General features: G+C 38.3%; 1 protein-coding gene across 2 annotated transcripts in view; it reads left to right on the top strand.

Annotated features, from left to right (window-relative positions):
• Positions 1–14,943, top strand: part of SH3BGR (SH3 domain binding glutamate rich protein) — a 53,234-nt gene extending 38,291 nt beyond the window's left edge. The window contains exons 4-7 of one of the 2 annotated variants that reach the window (XM_063447203.1): positions 204–257; positions 5,920–5,991; positions 11,524–11,628; positions 14,654–14,943. In XM_063447203.1, the coding sequence (XP_063303273.1) occupies positions 204–257; positions 5,920–5,991; positions 11,524–11,598 (201 nt within the window). In that variant the 3' untranslated portion in view covers positions 11,599–11,628; positions 14,654–14,943. The remainder of the gene's footprint in view (positions 1–203; positions 258–5,919; positions 5,992–11,523; positions 11,629–14,653) is intronic. The other variant, XM_063447211.1, reaches the window with a different exon arrangement.
• The last annotated feature ends 2,968 nt before the right edge of the window (positions 14,944–17,911 follow it).

Raw genomic sequence — 17,911 nt, 5'->3', positions numbered from 1 at the left:
GATTTAATTCTGAACTCCTGACATTTTACACTTTAGGGAACACCAAGTCACATATAGAAAACAAATTGGATCCATATTAACTTTATCTTCTCTTTCAGGCTCAGCCAGAATCATGTGATTTAAGATTTTTTTGCTGAGGCTACAATTTACGTAACTGTGATGATTTACTATTAAGTGGTTCTTCTCAACTCTATTTAATGCAGGAAAAGGAGATACCGTCTGACCTCCAAAATGGTGAAGTTCCAGAAGAAAGTCATGTAAAATACTTATTTTTAATTATTTAACCTACATTAATTAACATAACATTTAAGTGGCATTAACTAAGCGCTTGTGTACTACTCACCGAAGATTAATACCCACCTCTATCAAGATAAATAAAACATATATTTGTTCAAGTACATTTTCGTGATCTCTTCAGCACTGAAGAAGTTAAGAAAGAATTGAAAAAATACTCTTGCAGTCTACATGTTAAAATATTATGGTTTCAAATGAAAAAAATCAAAAACAAGGGCTTCGCAAGACAACCGGTGTCGAGTAGCGCTACCTAGTGGACAAAACCGATATTCTAAAGGCGGGTTCTCCAAACGTTGTCCCTCCAGATCTTGCTGAACTACAACTCCCATTATTCTTTGAATGAAGTAGATAGCCAGAGAACCATGAGAGGTGTAGTTCAGCAACATCTGGAGGGCCACAATTTGGAGAACCCGGTTCTGAAACGTCAGATTGATTTATACCTTTGTATAGAAGGGCCGGTACACTACAGAGGCCTCTTTACAAGTAAGACCTCTATAAATTATCATATTTCTAAAGAATCATTCATTTTAATGTTATTTTTGATTGTACAAAGTAGGTTTTTTTAAAAGTTTTAAAGTACATAAAGTATTTGCAAGTGATGAGAAAAATGAAAAGAGAAGTGTAATACTCCCAGGTGTACAATAGAGGATACATTACGGTGAGCTGTGTATTATGAGAAAATAAGGGGGAATCCTGGAGACAATAGTAAACCATGAAACTGAAAGTGGCTTATATATGATTTAAACCTGATTTTATAAATATCTCTAGAACTCTGAGATGGCATTATTTTTCCCTAATACACGCTTTGCGGTTGTTGTACATCCATAATCATGTTATCTTATATATTAAATGATATTCTTAGGTTAGGGTTAGTGTTAGAGTAAGTGTTAAAGTAGTGTATAGTTTATTGTTCAGTATTACGGCAGCGCAGGGGTTAATGTTTAGTGTAGTCTGGTGTTAAGGTAGCGCAGTGGTTAATGGTTAGTGTTAGTGTTAAAGTAGTGCAGTGGTTAATGGTTAGTGTTAGTGTTAAGGTAGCGCAGTGGTTAATGGTTAGTCTAGTCTGGTGTTAAGGTAGCGCAGTGGTTAATGGTTAGTGTTAGTGTTAAAGTAGCGCAGTGGTTAATGGTTAGTCTAGTCTGGTGTTAAGGTAGTGCAGTGGTTAATGGTTAGTGTTAGTGTTAAGGTAGTGCAGTGGTTAATGGTTAGTCTAGTCTGGTGTTAAGGTAGTGCAGTGGTTAATTGTTAGTGTTAGTGTTAAGGTAGCACAGTGGTTAATGGTTAGTGTAGTCTGGTGTTAAGGTAGTGCAGTGGTTAATTGTTAGTGTTAGTGTTAAGGTAGCACAGTGGTTAATGGTTAGTGTTAGTGTTAAGGTAGCGCAGTGGTTAATGGTAAGTGTAGTCTGGTGTTAAGGTAGCGCAGTGGTTAATGGTTAGTTTTAGTGTTAAGGTAGCGCAGTGGTTAATGGTTAGTGTAGTCTGGTGTTAAGGTAGTGCAGTGGTTAATGGTTAGTGTTAAGGTAGTGCAGTGGTTAATTGTTAGTGTTACTGTTAAGGTAGCGCAGTGGTTAATGGTTAGTGTTAGTGTTAAGGTAGCGCAGTGGTTAATGGTAAGTGTAGTCTGGTGTTAAGGTAGTGCAGTGGTTAATGGTTAGTTTTAGTGTTAAGGTAGTGCAGTGGTTAATGGTTAGTGTTAAGGTAGAACAGTGGTTAATGGTTAGTGTTAGTGTTAAGGTAGCACAGTGGTTAATGGTAAGTGTAGTCTGGTGTTAAGGTAGCGCAGTGGTTAATGGTTAGTTTTAGTGTTAAGGTAGCGCAGTGGTTAATGGTTAGTGTAGTCTGGTGTTAAGGTAGTGCAGTGGTTAATGGTTAGTGTTAAGGTAGTGCAGTGGTTAATTGTTAGTGTTAAGGTAGCGCAGTGGTTAATGGTTAGTGTTAGTGTTAAGCTAGCGCAGTGGTTAATGGTAAGTGTAGTCTGGTGTTAAGGTAGTGCAGTGGTTAATGGTTAGTTTTAGTGTTAAGGTAGTGCAGTGGTTAATGGTTAGTGTTAAGGTAGAACAGTGGTTAATGGTTAGTGTTAGTGTTAAGGTAGTGCAGTGGTTAATGGTTAGTGTTAAGGTAGAACAGTGGTTAATGGTTAGTGTTAGTGTTAAGGTAGCGCAGTGGTTAATGGTTAGTGTTAGTGTTAAGGTAGTGCAGGGATTAATGTTTAGTGAGTGTAGTCCAGTGTATATCTGGTATACAGCCTAATAGATTGGTTTGACTATGAGGCAATCACTGCGTGACATTAATCTACATTAATAAGATGGTGAGTGTGTTTCTGGTTTAACCCCTTAAGGACCAAACTTCTGGAATAAAAGGGAATCATGACATGTCACACATGTCATGCGTCCTTAAGGGGTTAAATGACTCAAGGCATTTAACACCAAGAGAGGCTTCAAGTTAATATTTTTGGATACATTTTTAAAATTATGTAATATTTCATAAAACATTTCCATATAAAAAAATGCAGTATTTGTTTGATATATTTGATATATTATTTATATATATATATATAGTTAAAAAAATATTTGAATTTGTTACCCAAAAAATATAAAATTATTTGAAAAGCTTTATCCAACAATATTAAATTGAGGTCTTAGAGTGTAATTAACCTCTTCATATTTCTCCAAAACTGTCTTGCTATAAAGGGATTTGCCCGACATCTTATTGTGAAGGGTTTAATAATAATAATAATAATAATAATAATAATAATTTAGAAATGTTTGGTATTGTATTAGAATGTTGTGTCATTGTTGAGGAAAACACGGGAATATTGTAAATTAGTGGAAATGCATTCCTTTATTACATGCTGTTTGTTACCTGAAGTGTGAATTTTCAGGGTTTCAAACTGAATTTCAAATGTTATACCAAAATAACCAAATTGGGAAAAACATTCTCCAAATGAGCTATGTTTTTGGTTCAACTATCGAATCCTAAAATGTAGAATTTCTTTTGAAATAACTCTAAATTCCTAGCAATTAACTCTTGGATAAATTGGTTAGTGTGTCTGATGTTATCATTCTAACTTGAATAAATTCTCATTGGTCACAGGTTCTCCTCTCAATTTAATACAATTTATTTATAGCAACAAAATTATATTCAGTAATATTTTAAAGATAATCATAAATTTTAAAAGTGCTAACTAAATATTTGCTATTATCATCTGTCTGTTTGTCTGTCTAGATTTCTGTCTGTCTCTGTCTGTATATTGCTGATAAACAATGAAATGTATTCTGTAGATGTGAGGAGTTCAGAGATCTTTAAAAATTGGAACACCCTAAAATGCATTTTAAAGGGACATGCATCACTTTGAGACAGCTGTCTTGTTCCAAAACTTTAACTTTGAATGAGACAGTTGTCTCACTCTGCAAGCTGAAAAAAGAAGGTAAATATGATATTTTTTTCTTCATATTTACCCCCTTCTTCTTTGTTATGTTTTCATCACTCACTCCGGGAGGGGCACTGATCTAACCAATCAGTGTCCTATCCCTAGGAATGCTGAAATAGTGCATTGGGCATGCCTGACAGATTTACACATGTGCAGTTGGAAGATCCCTTCACCTTGCAACATCCTGACAGGGGGAAAGAAAGATAGTCTGATCAGTGTGATCATGTAAGGCAGGCTCTAGTGTCAAATTAGTGAACTGGTCTGAACCTGAGAACGGTGTGGGGGAGGGAGGGCTGACGAAAGACATGTGTGCCCAATAATGCAATCTGGCTAAGTTTATAGTAAATCTACAAATGTTCATTACATATGTTTTAAAGTTTTTCCTTGGTTTATTTCTGTTTGTATGTTTCTTTAAAAACGCATGTCCCATTAACAAGAAGTGGTAGTAGTTTTGGTTGTTATAGCGCCACCCCTGGTAGTAAATGAAGTCTTGAAATAATAAATTAAAGAAACGAGTGACAGTCAGTTTGGCATGCTTTTACAGTGTGTTCTAGTGGGGAATGTCTGTTACCAACACTGACCCAATTAGACCTTCATTCCATTTGTATTGCAATTATTTTATTCTACGTGGCACTCTGTCTATAAACAGAAAACATTTTACTTACAGTTTATTATGTTCCTTGCATCACTGAGCACATTCTAATACTTAAAATAAAAATGTTGGGGGCTTTTATGGAAAAAAAATCCAGGTATAATCTGATGAATAATGGTAATTAAATGTAAAATTAAAAAAGTTATTTCTATTTAAAATAATCTGCAAGGCTTGTAAAAGCTACTTTGAGTTGAGTCTGTTCAGTAAGTTTCCATCTGTCTATGAGATGTCCACCGCAGGGTAAAAAACTTACAACCGGGTTCTAGAACCTGCGACAGAAGTAGCATTGTCAGTATTGGGTTACATACATGAGCTAATTATTTATATGGAGCTATGAACAGCTGTGCACATTTAATGCTGTTTACATGTGTCATTCTGACACTAGCAAGACGTCTTGTTACTTAATTAAAAGTAAATTCTCACTCCCATGGCTTTCCTCATTTTTTTTCAACCCAATTATTTAAAAACAAAGTTTTAGATAGAATTTTGTATTAGCATACTTTGCAAGAAGAGATATAGATTGTGTGATTAGACATGAGCCTATTGGTATTTTACTTTTAACTTTATTCCACCCCGGTGATATCAGACACTGCTTGGGATGTACCAGGAGTCCAATCACTTATCTGGAAGCTGGTTAAAAACTACTTTTAAAATTTAGGTCAAAATTGGAAAATTAGAAAAAAAAAATATCCTATACTGCCAAATTCAATATTTCCCCCCAAAATCTATTCTGGCCTAAATTTTGCAATTTTGTTCTCAACTAACAGCTTATTGATGTTTAGGGAATAGCTACGATGTTATTGGTTCGTGGAAACATTGCTACCCTGATACAATATTATCTTAATACATTTACTCATATGCTACATAATATTTATTACTAATATGAATGCCATAGGTATATTAAGGGTCTATGCTGTCCTAATAATCTGATCTTTAATGATTGAGTAACAAAATAGAACGCACTACTTAATTTAAAGGAACATGCCAGGCACCCAAACAGATTTGTCTAAATAACGTTGTTATGATGCTCCGAGGCCCCTGGATGCAATTTTACCTTCCATGGCTAAACCGTTTTAGAATAGTTTAACTACAAAGTTTCCTCCAGCACCTTTCTCAGCTCCCCCTGGCGGCTTCCGGCTTCTGAAATTTCACTTACAGGAAGAGTGGAGTACCTTTCTCAAGCCAGTTTTGTGAATAGGGAGCCAATCGGTGGCGCCTCTGCCTAACGGAACTTTGCGCTTCCAGTAAGTGAAATTACAGAAGTCAGAAGCCACCAAGGGAGGGGCTGAGACCAGCGCTGGAAGCAACTTCGGGGTTAAACCATTTTCAAGAAACCCGTGTTCCACTAATAAGAACTTTCTCTCTCATTTAATATTTACTATAACTTTATTTATTATCTCCTGTTATCAAATTAAAGGTGATGGCTATCATGTGATTGCGTGACGCGCAACATTGACCCTGTATATGCCTGCATGTTTTATACACTCTGCATGTAAAATATACTTTACTGACCGAACAATATGATTTTCTCTTCGGCTACTAGAAAACCGAAAGCTCTCCTGTAAGTGATGGAACCCAAGAAGACGCTGTAGTTGAATCAGCGGAAGAAAAGCAGGTAATTAGGAGGTTTGATTTACATACACAGAATGCAATATATGACGTTTACTTGTTGGTTTGGCTAAGATAATTCAGTAAAAATCTGGACAATGTTCTCCTCTAGTGATGTCCCGAACAGTTCGCCAGGACCATTCGCCAGCGAACATAGCGTGTTCGCGGTCGCGAACACGCGCGATGTTCGGTCCGCCCCCTATTCGTCTCATTGAGTAAACTTTGACCCTGTACCTCACAGTCAGCAGACACATTCCAGCCAATCAGCAGCAGACCCTCCCTCCCAGACCCTCCCACTTCCATGACGAATAGGGGCGGACCGAACATTGCACGTGTTCGCGACCGCGAACACGCTGTGTTCGCTGGCGAATGGTTTCCGGCGAACTGTTCGGGACATCACTATTCTCCTCAGATCATTAAATACATTGGTGTCTGGTTCCACGACTACAGTTCCCTTAGATTTAATAAATTATCTTTTTCTTATTACTGCTTTGCATTCTCATGGTTCCTAATCTTCTTTCCTGTAAGCAGTTTACTAACTACAATCCAACATTACTAACAGGTGGAATCCAAATACAAACCATGCATGCTGCATAGTAACAGTATGCTGTGAAAATGTTTCACATTGAAATCCGATAATCCTGCTGTGGCACAGGTGCAGATAATATAGTTCCGTTGGCCTCTTCATTCATTTCTATTTCTATTGTAATGCTAAAAGTATCATAAGAAATAACAAAGATGACACAGGAGAGTTATTACACTAAACACATTATTTTACTACATTTTTAAATTTATTTTGCAACAATAGTTAGAACATTACCGAGATCATCACGCTGACACATATAGTTGACAAAGTTATCGTCAGGTCTATGTTCAATTAATTTCATTTTCAATCTTTCTTTTATTGAAGCATACAAGATGGGGTACAGAAAAAAAGGGGAGGGAAATGCAAAAACAGTTTACAATAAAGGATTAGTACATCAATATTTTCAGAGAATTACATTTCCTGAGTGACAATGCCTAATTTTTTAGTTAAGTTAACTTGTAGCGAATCTAAAGCGCGTTGTAGCTAGTGGCTGAGCCTATTCTGATAGACTATAGGAAAGTAACCTTAGATTATACAATAACTTAGGTACGCAGTAGATAACAATTTGTGCGTGACGTCGCTAGATTAAGTAAGGTAGGTAGTTAGATCAACAAGACTAGGTACATGCTAACCGGGTCATCGCTGGAGTCATTGAAGTAGATGAAACTCCTACAATAGCATATAAGATCTGCTCTTAACATTTGCTTAAAACAGTAGCCTTATCAACTTCGCATAGTATTTGCAAGAGAACTAGTATGCAGCCTGAGAGCAGGTAAAGCAAAACATAAGGTAAACTACGTGTGGTCGCCGATTAAATCATAAAACTGTAAAAATTATTTAGTCACTAAAGTAGATGGAATTCCTACCATTGCATATAACATCTGCCTTCAGCATTTGTGTATAACAATAGCTTTATCATCATCATATAGTATTTGCATGAGAATTAGTATGCGGCCTGAAAGCAGGTAAAGCCTATCATACGGTAAATTATGTGTGTTCATTAATGAAATTGTAGAACTGGAAAAACATATAACATGCTTAAATATGACTGACTGTGCTTAACTATAGTAGCCTCTCAAGATATTATGCTCTACAGATTAAGGTAAGAGAAAATGGTAACACCATTAACGACTAAACAGTTCCTAGCCAAGCGTGGTGGTAGCGAAACTGTCCGTGTGTGGGGCTAGGTTAGCCTATGCCGTTGCTGGGTAGAGCCGCAGTGCACGTCTGAGAGGTGGGGAAAATGGCCCCGGCAATTTATAAGTTCCATAGAGGTGTGACTTGGTGCGGACCTGTGGTAGCCGTCTGCCAGCCCCAGGCTCCCGTGAAGGCCGTCACCTGTGATCCACTGACTCGGTTGCTCGAAGAGGCCGGGTCTTCCCTATTTCTGGCGCCATGTGGGGCTCGGATGTTCTGCCGCCGCCAGCGGCAGGTGAGCCTCCGACAGTGTGGTCGTGCCATGGAGTCTGACTCCATGTGGTCTTCAGCCTGGGAGGGCATTGTGGGCGGCCCCCAGAACCGCACCCCTGTCGTTGTAGGTAGAGCTTTGGGCCTTGAGGCGCTTCTTTGGGCCTGGTAGAGACTCCGCTGCCTGAGTGAAGCGGTCTTAAATGTGTTTTGGGTTTCACACGTCTCCTCCGCCTCTTGTCGGAGGGCGTCTCATAGGCCTTCTGACTGATCAAGCTTGGTGCGTAGCGGGGAGGGTGCGGTGGGTCAGGTGGCGAATTCACGTTTCGTGGTTTGCTTTCGAGCTTCAGCCAAAAGGCTGTGAATAGCTTATCAAGGCGGACCTCCAGCGGCTCCATTAGGTCCCATGTGGAGGGAGACCATGTGGAGTCCACCATCTTGTCTGCAGCTGCACAGAGTGGCCGTCGTTTTCGGGTTACCTCTTCGTCGCTTGGCAGCAGGTATTGGGTAGCTGGGACCGGGATAACCCCCGCCGGTCCATAGGGGGGGGAACGTGGGCCTAGGCTCTGTCTGTAAGCCGTCGCCGGCAACGGAGGAGCGGCTGCCTCCCCCACGCTGGCCATGCTTGTAGGCCTCAGGTTGCTTTGCCGGGTGTTCTGTCGTCGGTGCCTGGTGTTTGGCACCAATGCGTAGCCCTTGTCAGCAGCTCTCTGTTGGTGTCCCATTTGTCGGGTTTTGCAGTCGTTTTGTGGCATTTTTCCGACTGATTCAGCAATTGGAGCGGGAGCAGCTTCGTCCTGCGTCCGCTCAGCTCTGCGTCCAGGCCACGCCCCCCCTATGTTCAATTAATAACAAATGTATATGTTAAAAATGTTTTACTTACCTGTATATTGTTCCTGCCTCCTTCAAAATGGCTGCCCTGATTCAGTGTAAGACAATGTCCCTTTAAATAACAAGGTCACCAGATGGATCAAGTCATAGAGTCTGGAGTTCAGTACATCTTTGATTATATCAGTAGTTTAAACCTTTTACAGATCATCGACATTTGGACATGGCTATATTTCTGTTATATCCACTGTACTCAGTTGACTCTCCAGAGCTAACTCGCCACAGACAGCAGTACTGACAAGGTCACTTGCATGAAGCTGCCACATCCAATCTTTGGTGAATATTTATATTCAAATGCACTGGAACAGCCGAGTTGGCATTTAGTAACCATTCAGTTGGTTATATAAACCCCATCATGAATACTCTATTAGAATTATCGCCTGTATAAAATATGATTTATCATTTTGCCTTATGATGTTTGACGTGTCTGTAGTTCAAGCTGTTTTCTGGTTCATTTGACTTGGCTTTGTTATACATTTATTCTAAATACCGTTGCCTTTGACTTTGGCGTGTTATTATTTTATCTGTCTGAAGGTAGCTTATTTTTCACTTTACTATGGGCATAGCATTAATCCTGGTCAGGCTAAGGACCAGTACTGTCCTACTAACCTTTCCATTCCCCAAATCTTTTTTTAGTCTTAGATATCATTTATTTTGCAATCTTTGCAATTTAGTTTTCTGTTGCAAAGCAATGAGATCATTTTACTGTTTCTTTGCTGGCTGAAAATGTACTGTATAATACAGATGCCACATTTTATCCAGGCGACTGTACTTACTTTGTGGGTATTATACCTACATATGCATATTATTTTTTCATTGTGATGACATTTTGGGGAAACTGCATTTAGAAAAATATGGCACATTTATAATAAATAGTTGCATTTGCATGCAACAAATTTATATTTCTGCTTCTGTTTTAATGCTGCTATTCATTAATTTAATGAGTTCAAAGTTAAAACATTTCAAATATTAATAGTTTCTCAGATTAAAATAATTTGGTAATGATATAGCCACCAAAACAAAAATAAAAACTGAAAATATACCAGCAAAGAAATAATTAAACAGAAAAAACATGCATCTTCTTTTGTAATATGTACATAGTGTTTTGTCTTACATGTTAAGCCTAAGCCAATTTAAGGACAAAATAGAAAGAAATTGTTACGGTGAATGGTGACTAAGTGCTTACAATACTCAGAAAACTCACATACTATAGAGCAAACTAACACGTTTTTTTTTTATTTCCTGCTTTAGAAATGTCACAGGATAAAAAACAATGTTTGTCGATAAACCTTTTACATTTTAGTGAATAAAATAAATCTAAAAGTTTATCTTAAAGCATTAATTGGACAAATATGACCAATATAAGGTTGGCAGCTAATTTAAGAATTTGGTAAAAGCTTTTCTTTAAAAAAAAACTATGCAAAAAAAAAACCCTCCAAACCTTTTATTTGTCAATCTACTGTAAGAGGTTAAAGAGGTCAAACTATTTGTTATGTTTTAATCTCCTGACTCCTCTGGTCTTTCACCAAACATTCCCATTCATCGAAGAAAGGAGCAGAACGTGTCTAGAAAAATGTGCTTAAATATGTTACATGTTATACCTTGTACTGCGTCTGAATTATAACTTGCAAAATATAAATTGTATAAAATATGTTATCAATAGCTAAAATGTTCTCAGCACTGTAGGAAAGGGAAGTGACAGCACTAATAATGTAGACCGGATTAAAAAAAAAATTAAGGGTTCATTTTTATGCTTGATGCAATCATTTCCCATTAGGTCAATAATAGCTAAAATGTCTGTTGCTATCATTAGAAATTACCAGACGTTTCTATGCTGTAAAATTTACCATTCAAACGTAGCAATCAGTGGCTGCTGAAATGTCTCCCTTAGAGATTAATGGGAAACGCTAAACACTAAGTAACACCTGGTTTCCATGCTAGATGATCAAAATTGCATGTCGGATGTAGTAACAAACTCACTATTCTTACACTTTGCTCAGCTTTGTTGGCTTTGTGTATTAGATTGTTTGGAGGATGGTAGGTGGCTATTTAAATGGGAATGGCTTGGGGTGGTAGGTGGCTTTGTGAGGATTAGTGGTGGGAGTGGTAGGTGGCTGACAGCCACTAGAGGTGCTTCCTTCTTCAGAACTGAGTGAGATTCAGTACTGGAATCAAATGTTGTGATGGCAGCTTTTGATTGGATGAGCACTGCATTTGGCCACACAAGCTGACGTCTTCGAAGGCATCTGCAGTGGAAAATTCCTGGCGCTGGGAATGAGATAAGTAATCATTCTTAAAAAAAAAAAAATTGATAGCAAAGGACGTGGACAAATGGACAGAAGGAAAGATATAATCCCCCAAAAACTTTTATTTACGTGTCTATAGGTTCCCTTTGAATAGACATATTTTCTTAACTTCATATATTTCTGTTTGATTTATTGCAATATACTAATTACATTATTAGTACAAGTAGTCTTCAATTATTGGTCATATTATTTATTTATTGCAATTGTTAAATATTTTGATGCTTTATGAATACATTATTATTATATCGAACAGGCCACAACTTCACAATCTACTCTGATTCCATACTCTCTGCCATGGTTGACTGTGTGTTCCACATTCTCCACCAATTGTATCTCTCTCTCTCTTCGGCAGGAGGAAGTAGAAGCAGAAAATGAAGAGGAAGGAGCTGAGGAGGAAGAAGAAGAAGAAGAAGAGGAAGAATCATAGAGATCAGCTGTGTTAGCATGTCATATTGAGGTAGTCTTCCTAAAGAAAATATTGCTTCTTCCTTTCCCAGTAGGCTTTGCAGAGATTCTTGGCCATAACTGACTGTGAAACTGTATCAACTAGACTAGATAAAGGTTATCCACTAAACTATGTATGGTTTAGTAAATTTAACAGGATATCGCAAATTTGAGCCCTCAATAACTCCCTTGAGCCCTCAACAGCCGGAAAGATGTCTGACTTGGAAAACCTTTCTAATTAAGCCATTTTGACTGAATTACCAACCATTTACTAAAATAGATAATCCTGTACGTGTGCTGTTAAATGGACCTGGATTTAGTGTCACAAATTCTGTAGTAAATCAAACCCATATATGCTTCAGAAAGAACCAAACATGTTGAAAAGACAGAAACGGGTATTGCTGGGGGTCTCTTGTATTAAAGCCCCGAGTCGACTGCTGAAAAGCTCTAGGCCTTATTTTAGCAATATTTCATTGTTAGCCCTGAGTTTCCTGAAAATCTGCGGTTGGAGGTATTATTTTATTCTGTATTAGAATTTGTAAGGGATAGTAAATAAATATAGGGTGGGAGTTATCCTTTGCCACCTAACAAGTCTGAGACAGAAGGTTCACTTATTGGTTTAATAAGAAAAATGTTCTGTCTCGGAACCAAAATATTTGGAGTTGCACTGATGAATAGAGCTAAACCATATTGAAGTGAAATAACGTTCCAATAAACATAAATGTGCAGAATCAAGTGTGGCTAAATACTATGCATTCCAATCATAGGCGTGAGCACGGGTTGTGCCGGGTGCCGGGTGTGCCTGGGCACATCCTAATCCCCGCGGCCCGCACTATGTGCCTCCCTCACAGGCAGGGAGGGAGGCAGGAGAGGACCCAGGGAGCTCTTGCCAGCAGCTCTGCTGGGTTCCTCTCACGAGGTCGCGCGGCCAATCAGAACTGTAAAGCACTTATTTAACCTCAAATTTACTTTTCCTCATTGCCCTGTCATGGTTTCCCTAGTGGTTGTTCGAGAGTGTGTTCCTGAGCGTTTATTTCTGTTTTTTTGATTTTGGCTTTGTTTGACTTTCCTGTATTCTGGTATCCCTGACTTCTGGCTTTCCCTTATCGTTGTGTCCCATTCTGTGCCCCCCGACCATGTCTATTATCCTGAATATTCTTTGGTACGTTAAGTCCGGCCATTATAAGGCCCGGTTAAAACGTTACCTTTTAGTGCTAGGTGTGACACAATTCTACGTGCTGGATCAATCAGTAATCCTGACAAAAGGGCAATCCAAACGTGAACCCCTTGCTCACGGTGCCTAGAGGGATATTGGCTGTACCTCACTGATGATACCTTACAAGGTTGAAACTATCATCTGGGGTTGCTGTATCCCTTGTGCAGAGGGAACTTGCTGACATTTTGGATCTGGACTGCCTGTATGGGTGGGACCAGTCTGATATGCTTCAGATATGTTCTCTCTGTAATGGCACAAGATGAGCTAAAACCAGCATGAGATCTGAGTGGGGACCCACTGAAGGGCAGGCTAATTGAGTTGTTATCCGTTCTCGCCTCTCTTTCTACTTGTTTTTCTCTCCTTAAGTTTAAAGGGCAATCCAGACGTGGACCCCTTGCTTACAGTGCCTCGTGGGACATTAGCTACACCTCACTGATGATACCTTACAAGGTTAAAACGATCGTCTGGGGTTGCTGTATCTCTCCTGCACAGGGAACTTGCTGGCAATTCGGATCTGGACTGCCCGTACGGGTGGGACCAGTCTGATATGCTTCAGATATGGTCTCTCTGTAATGGAACAAGATGAGCTAAAACCAGCTCAAGATCTGAGCGGAGACCCACCAAAGGCAAGGCTAAGTGAGCTGTTGTCCGCTCACCTCTCTTGCTACTTGTTTTTCTCACCATGTAGCACCCGCTTCTAGTCTGCCGGCTCTCTGATTTGATTTGCCCTCCTTGGGAGCACTTTGCTCCTATACTTTAATAGCAGATACAAGCAACATTGAGTAGATCGAGAACCGAATGTAAGAGGTTTCTTTTCTTCTCTGTCTATCAGATAAATCTATGGCATGCATGTCTATGCCGAAAAATTGATTGACAGGTGGGGGAGTGACCAACTTTTAGAATGTATTTTCTTCCTATCCATAAATTTTCTAGCAATGTTATGCTCTTTAAAATGAACATAGGTACACCTCTAGTCCTATGAGTGCTCTTTATTTAAAATGTCATAGGGTTGAGTGTGACATCAGGGCAGGGCTAGAGTGGCCAACCAGGATACCAGGAAATTTCCCTCTGTAATGTGACAGAATTATTTTCCAGGGCTGCTTTTTGTTCCCAGTCTGGCCAATACTAAGAAAACTGTATAACAGCAAAGTTACTATACAGCTTTTAATCAACTGAGTAATGTCATCTGGATTTTTAATCTCTACAATTTCTGAGTGTTTTATCAATGCATAAATGTATATTAATGCATTGGTATTATATTACCTGTGTGTATATTATTACAAATTCTGCTCATTTACACATGTAAATGGTTATATAATACATGTATCAATATAAAAGCATATACTCTGACATTCTGATACTCCTACACAAACACACACTTTCACTCACCTCCTGTCACCTACCAGGTGATTTCCCATCACCTTATTTCTCCTTCACGTACGAATGTTGGCTGTTGGGATATGAAGTCATGATGCAGCCCATCGGCCTTGGTGCATTGTGGGATATTTTCCAGTTTCCCCAGTCGAGCCCAAAAACTGACAGAAAAAAAAAGAGTACACAATTATATTTATTTGGTTATTTGCATACAGCTCATAAAATATAAAAACCTTTTCAGAAATACAATCCGTTATATCTTATGCAATGCTAAAAAAAACAACAAAAAAAACCTTATACAATACCTCCATGGTAGTTACTGGCACATTAGATTGTGATGTATCACATGGCATAATGGTTTGGTTGTGAAGGAATATAAATGTCTACTTTGTGATGTGACCAAAAATTCTATTTTACGGTGCTTAACATTTGTTTTAATTTCTCGTAGGCTTCCTAAATCTGTGCATGGCCACACAAATCAACTGCACTCAGCCACCTCACTGCAAAGATTTTCCCGAAACTATATTTCTCTGTTCTAAAGGCTGGTTTGCTACAAAAAAAGACTAATGGAAAACTAAGCTCTTGCTTCTTTTTGGCAGTTTTGTTATCACGAAAAGAGGTTCTCACATGGTTAGAAACGCTTGACCTTGCACCGAATTTAAATTAAATCTGCTGCCAACAGGATAATGTGTGCACAGTTTGTAATAAAGTGAAAAATAAAAATTGTATTCTTTCGTAGGTTGCTTCTGAAGATATCCCTTACTGAGCGTAATCTTTGTTTTTTAATGCAATCAACAACAAAAAACTGAATTCTTATAAACACATTACAAGAAAAATCTGAATTATAGCGAGATCTGATGAAGGCCCTAATATATCTCTTAAAGTGGTGATCGACACTTTATATATAGTCACATGGCTTTAAATTGGAAAACATATGTGGGAAATATCAATTTACAATGTACAAGGATTTTAACTTTGATATCACCTAAATATGATGCAATTATGTGCATTTCTCTCAAATTCCTCTTGAACAGGCTGGGAACAATGATAAAACTTCGATAGTGTAAAATGTAACAACCAAAAACATTAGGATACATAAAAACATAGCTTCATAATAAGGAATCCAACATAGCTCAATTTGTAGGATATAACAATGTCATTTAGATGCAAGTACAACAGAGCAGATAGACCGGGCAGATCTCACCAGCCAAGTCATTGTGATAAAATAGACGTGGCTTCCAACTCCGCTCCTTAACTGCAATACATCGACATAAGTAAATACACTCCAGGCATAGCATGGCAAAAATCAGGTGCCTATGAACCCATTTATTCAGTGATTAATCATAGTACAAACCTGCCATATCTGATTCATTTTTTTCCGCATAAGAGGGACTTAATCTTAGATAAAATAATATAGCAATAATCACTGGTTTATATCCGGCAAAACAAACTCATCCTACAGACAAAAAAGGGTCCAACATTATTAGGTACTAAACACACATTAACCCCATCTTCAATAAAAAAAAACAAAGTCATAAAAAACAAAAAGAGAAGAAAAGAAATAAAAAATAAACCAAGAGAACAAATGGCAAAGGGAAAAATGCGATTATTCCAGGAGAAATACATGTGATAGCAATTCTGTCATATACATACAGTATCAAGAAATGTATAAATAAAGATATATATATATATACACAATTTCCCTCACAATGAAAGCTAACATCCTATTCTGTATTCCTAATCCTAATGGCTTTCATGTACCCAATGTAAAAATCCCCCAAAAATCTCTTGTAACAACCAAAAAGATCAGGATACATAAAATGATACACTTACAAATACAAAAGCGCATAGAGACAATAGCGCAATTAAAGCTTTGTGGCCTCCCTGGCCCTCTACATAGCAGTGCCACATGGTGTTTGGTAACAGCTCGCATAGGTCCAGATCCCATTGCTTGTATGATAAGCATTGCTCTTGTCTACTTTCTGGGTTATTGCACCTTCCAAGGCCAGCCACACTGCATTGGGTTTGATCGCAACCTAAAACTCCGGCTGGTTTTGTTTTCATAAATTCTTCAGGGAGAGCTGTATATACTCCACGACTTTATATAACCCCCAAATTGCCCTCCAGTTGACAAAATATTGGATTAGCTATGATCCCCACCATAAACATGGCAATCGGGATCCCATAGGAGCAACATAAAAGCCGCTCGTCATAGGCTCCTGGGCACCATATCACTTATACCCATACAATGATATCGGCCATCTCTTTGGCAATCCATCTCACAAGTGAACATTAATAAGTTCTCCAACAATGAAGGACAACAAAGTGGCAAATATTTAAATAACCAATCAAATTAAGTACCAGAAAAATGGCTGCCCACACTCAATGACATAAAAGGTGCATATTTTCAACAGATACTTAAACCAAAGTATCTAGTAAGTAATAGTTTTATTTTATGTGGTTTCAGGGCAAATAATTGAATCAGTATTGTTATTTTTTCTTTTCATCTAGATTTCATGTGTTGGGTGTTCTTAATCAAAATACAACTATTATAATAACTGTGAAAGAATGGCGCCCCTACTGCGATGTGCGATTATACACGGTGCAAGTCATGTGAAAGTGGGACTTGTCTGGCAGTGCATTGTAGTAAATCGGCTTTTTAAGATAAACCAACATCCCAATTTACAGTTAGCAATGAAAAGTATGACCTTTGTATTTTCTATGCTCTTTTTATGTCCACGTGGTGATGTCGATGTGCTTCAAACTTTACATGCGATTTAGAGCTGATCGTAAGTCCTCACAGACATTACATGAGATTCAGGGTTTATTTTTTTTATGCAAAACTGTGGTTTTTCTGCGAGAAATACCTTGAGAAATTTCTCCAAGACTTTGTGTCAAAAATGCATTAATATTACACACTGCAACAATATAACTGTGTTGCTATGCATGGTGCTCATTATCATTGTCTTATGTATAGTGTAGGCTAGTGAGAATGAACATGTCGCTAAAAATTAAGAGTGTTCTTAATCACAATTAAACTGTTATAACACCCAGGAGAGAAAAGGGGCAACTGCAAGTAATTTAACTGCCTGGATTTGATGCCTGAGGGTGACTTTAAATCCCTCCTGGTTCATATTACACAGGCACAGGGTACCACCAGTTCTCAGTGTTTAAAAGCCTGGTAGAGTCTAATATTTTTTGCATGACTTTGTATGGATGGTCCTAGATTTAAGACGTTTTTGTATAACAGACGCACATGTATCTGATCTTTACATAACATGCATATTGTGCACAGGAAGTAAGACAGCTCCTCCTTGTGTTTATTTAGTATATTACCAAATCCAGTTGATACATGTATTCTACAAGATATGAAAAACCCTGGGAATGTAATGATGTAAGATATTAATGTGCCATTGTGAGTGTGATGAGTCCATACACAATCTGGAGCAGGGTAATAGAAAAAAAACTGATCTGTTTAAGTACTCTCCATCAAATGACGACTGTGCCAGAGCTTCATGTTCAGAAAACCGTGTGTGTCTGGCAAAGTGTTCTGCAGATTGACTGAGATTATCCCCCCATGGTATCAAAGCCTTTCTAGTTTATACGACTCAGGGTCTGACACCTGCAGATTCACAGAGAATTAAAGGCTTCATAGACCAGTGCCATGAAAAACACTCCCACCATGAAGTCATTATCCACAGATTAG

Source organism: Pelobates fuscus, chromosome 1 (assembly GCF_036172605.1).
Source record: "Pelobates fuscus isolate aPelFus1 chromosome 1, aPelFus1.pri, whole genome shotgun sequence".
NCBI classification, from domain to species: Eukaryota; Metazoa; Chordata; class Amphibia; order Anura; family Pelobatidae; genus Pelobates; species Pelobates fuscus.
This window is presented reverse-complemented; position numbering and strand designations above follow the sequence as displayed.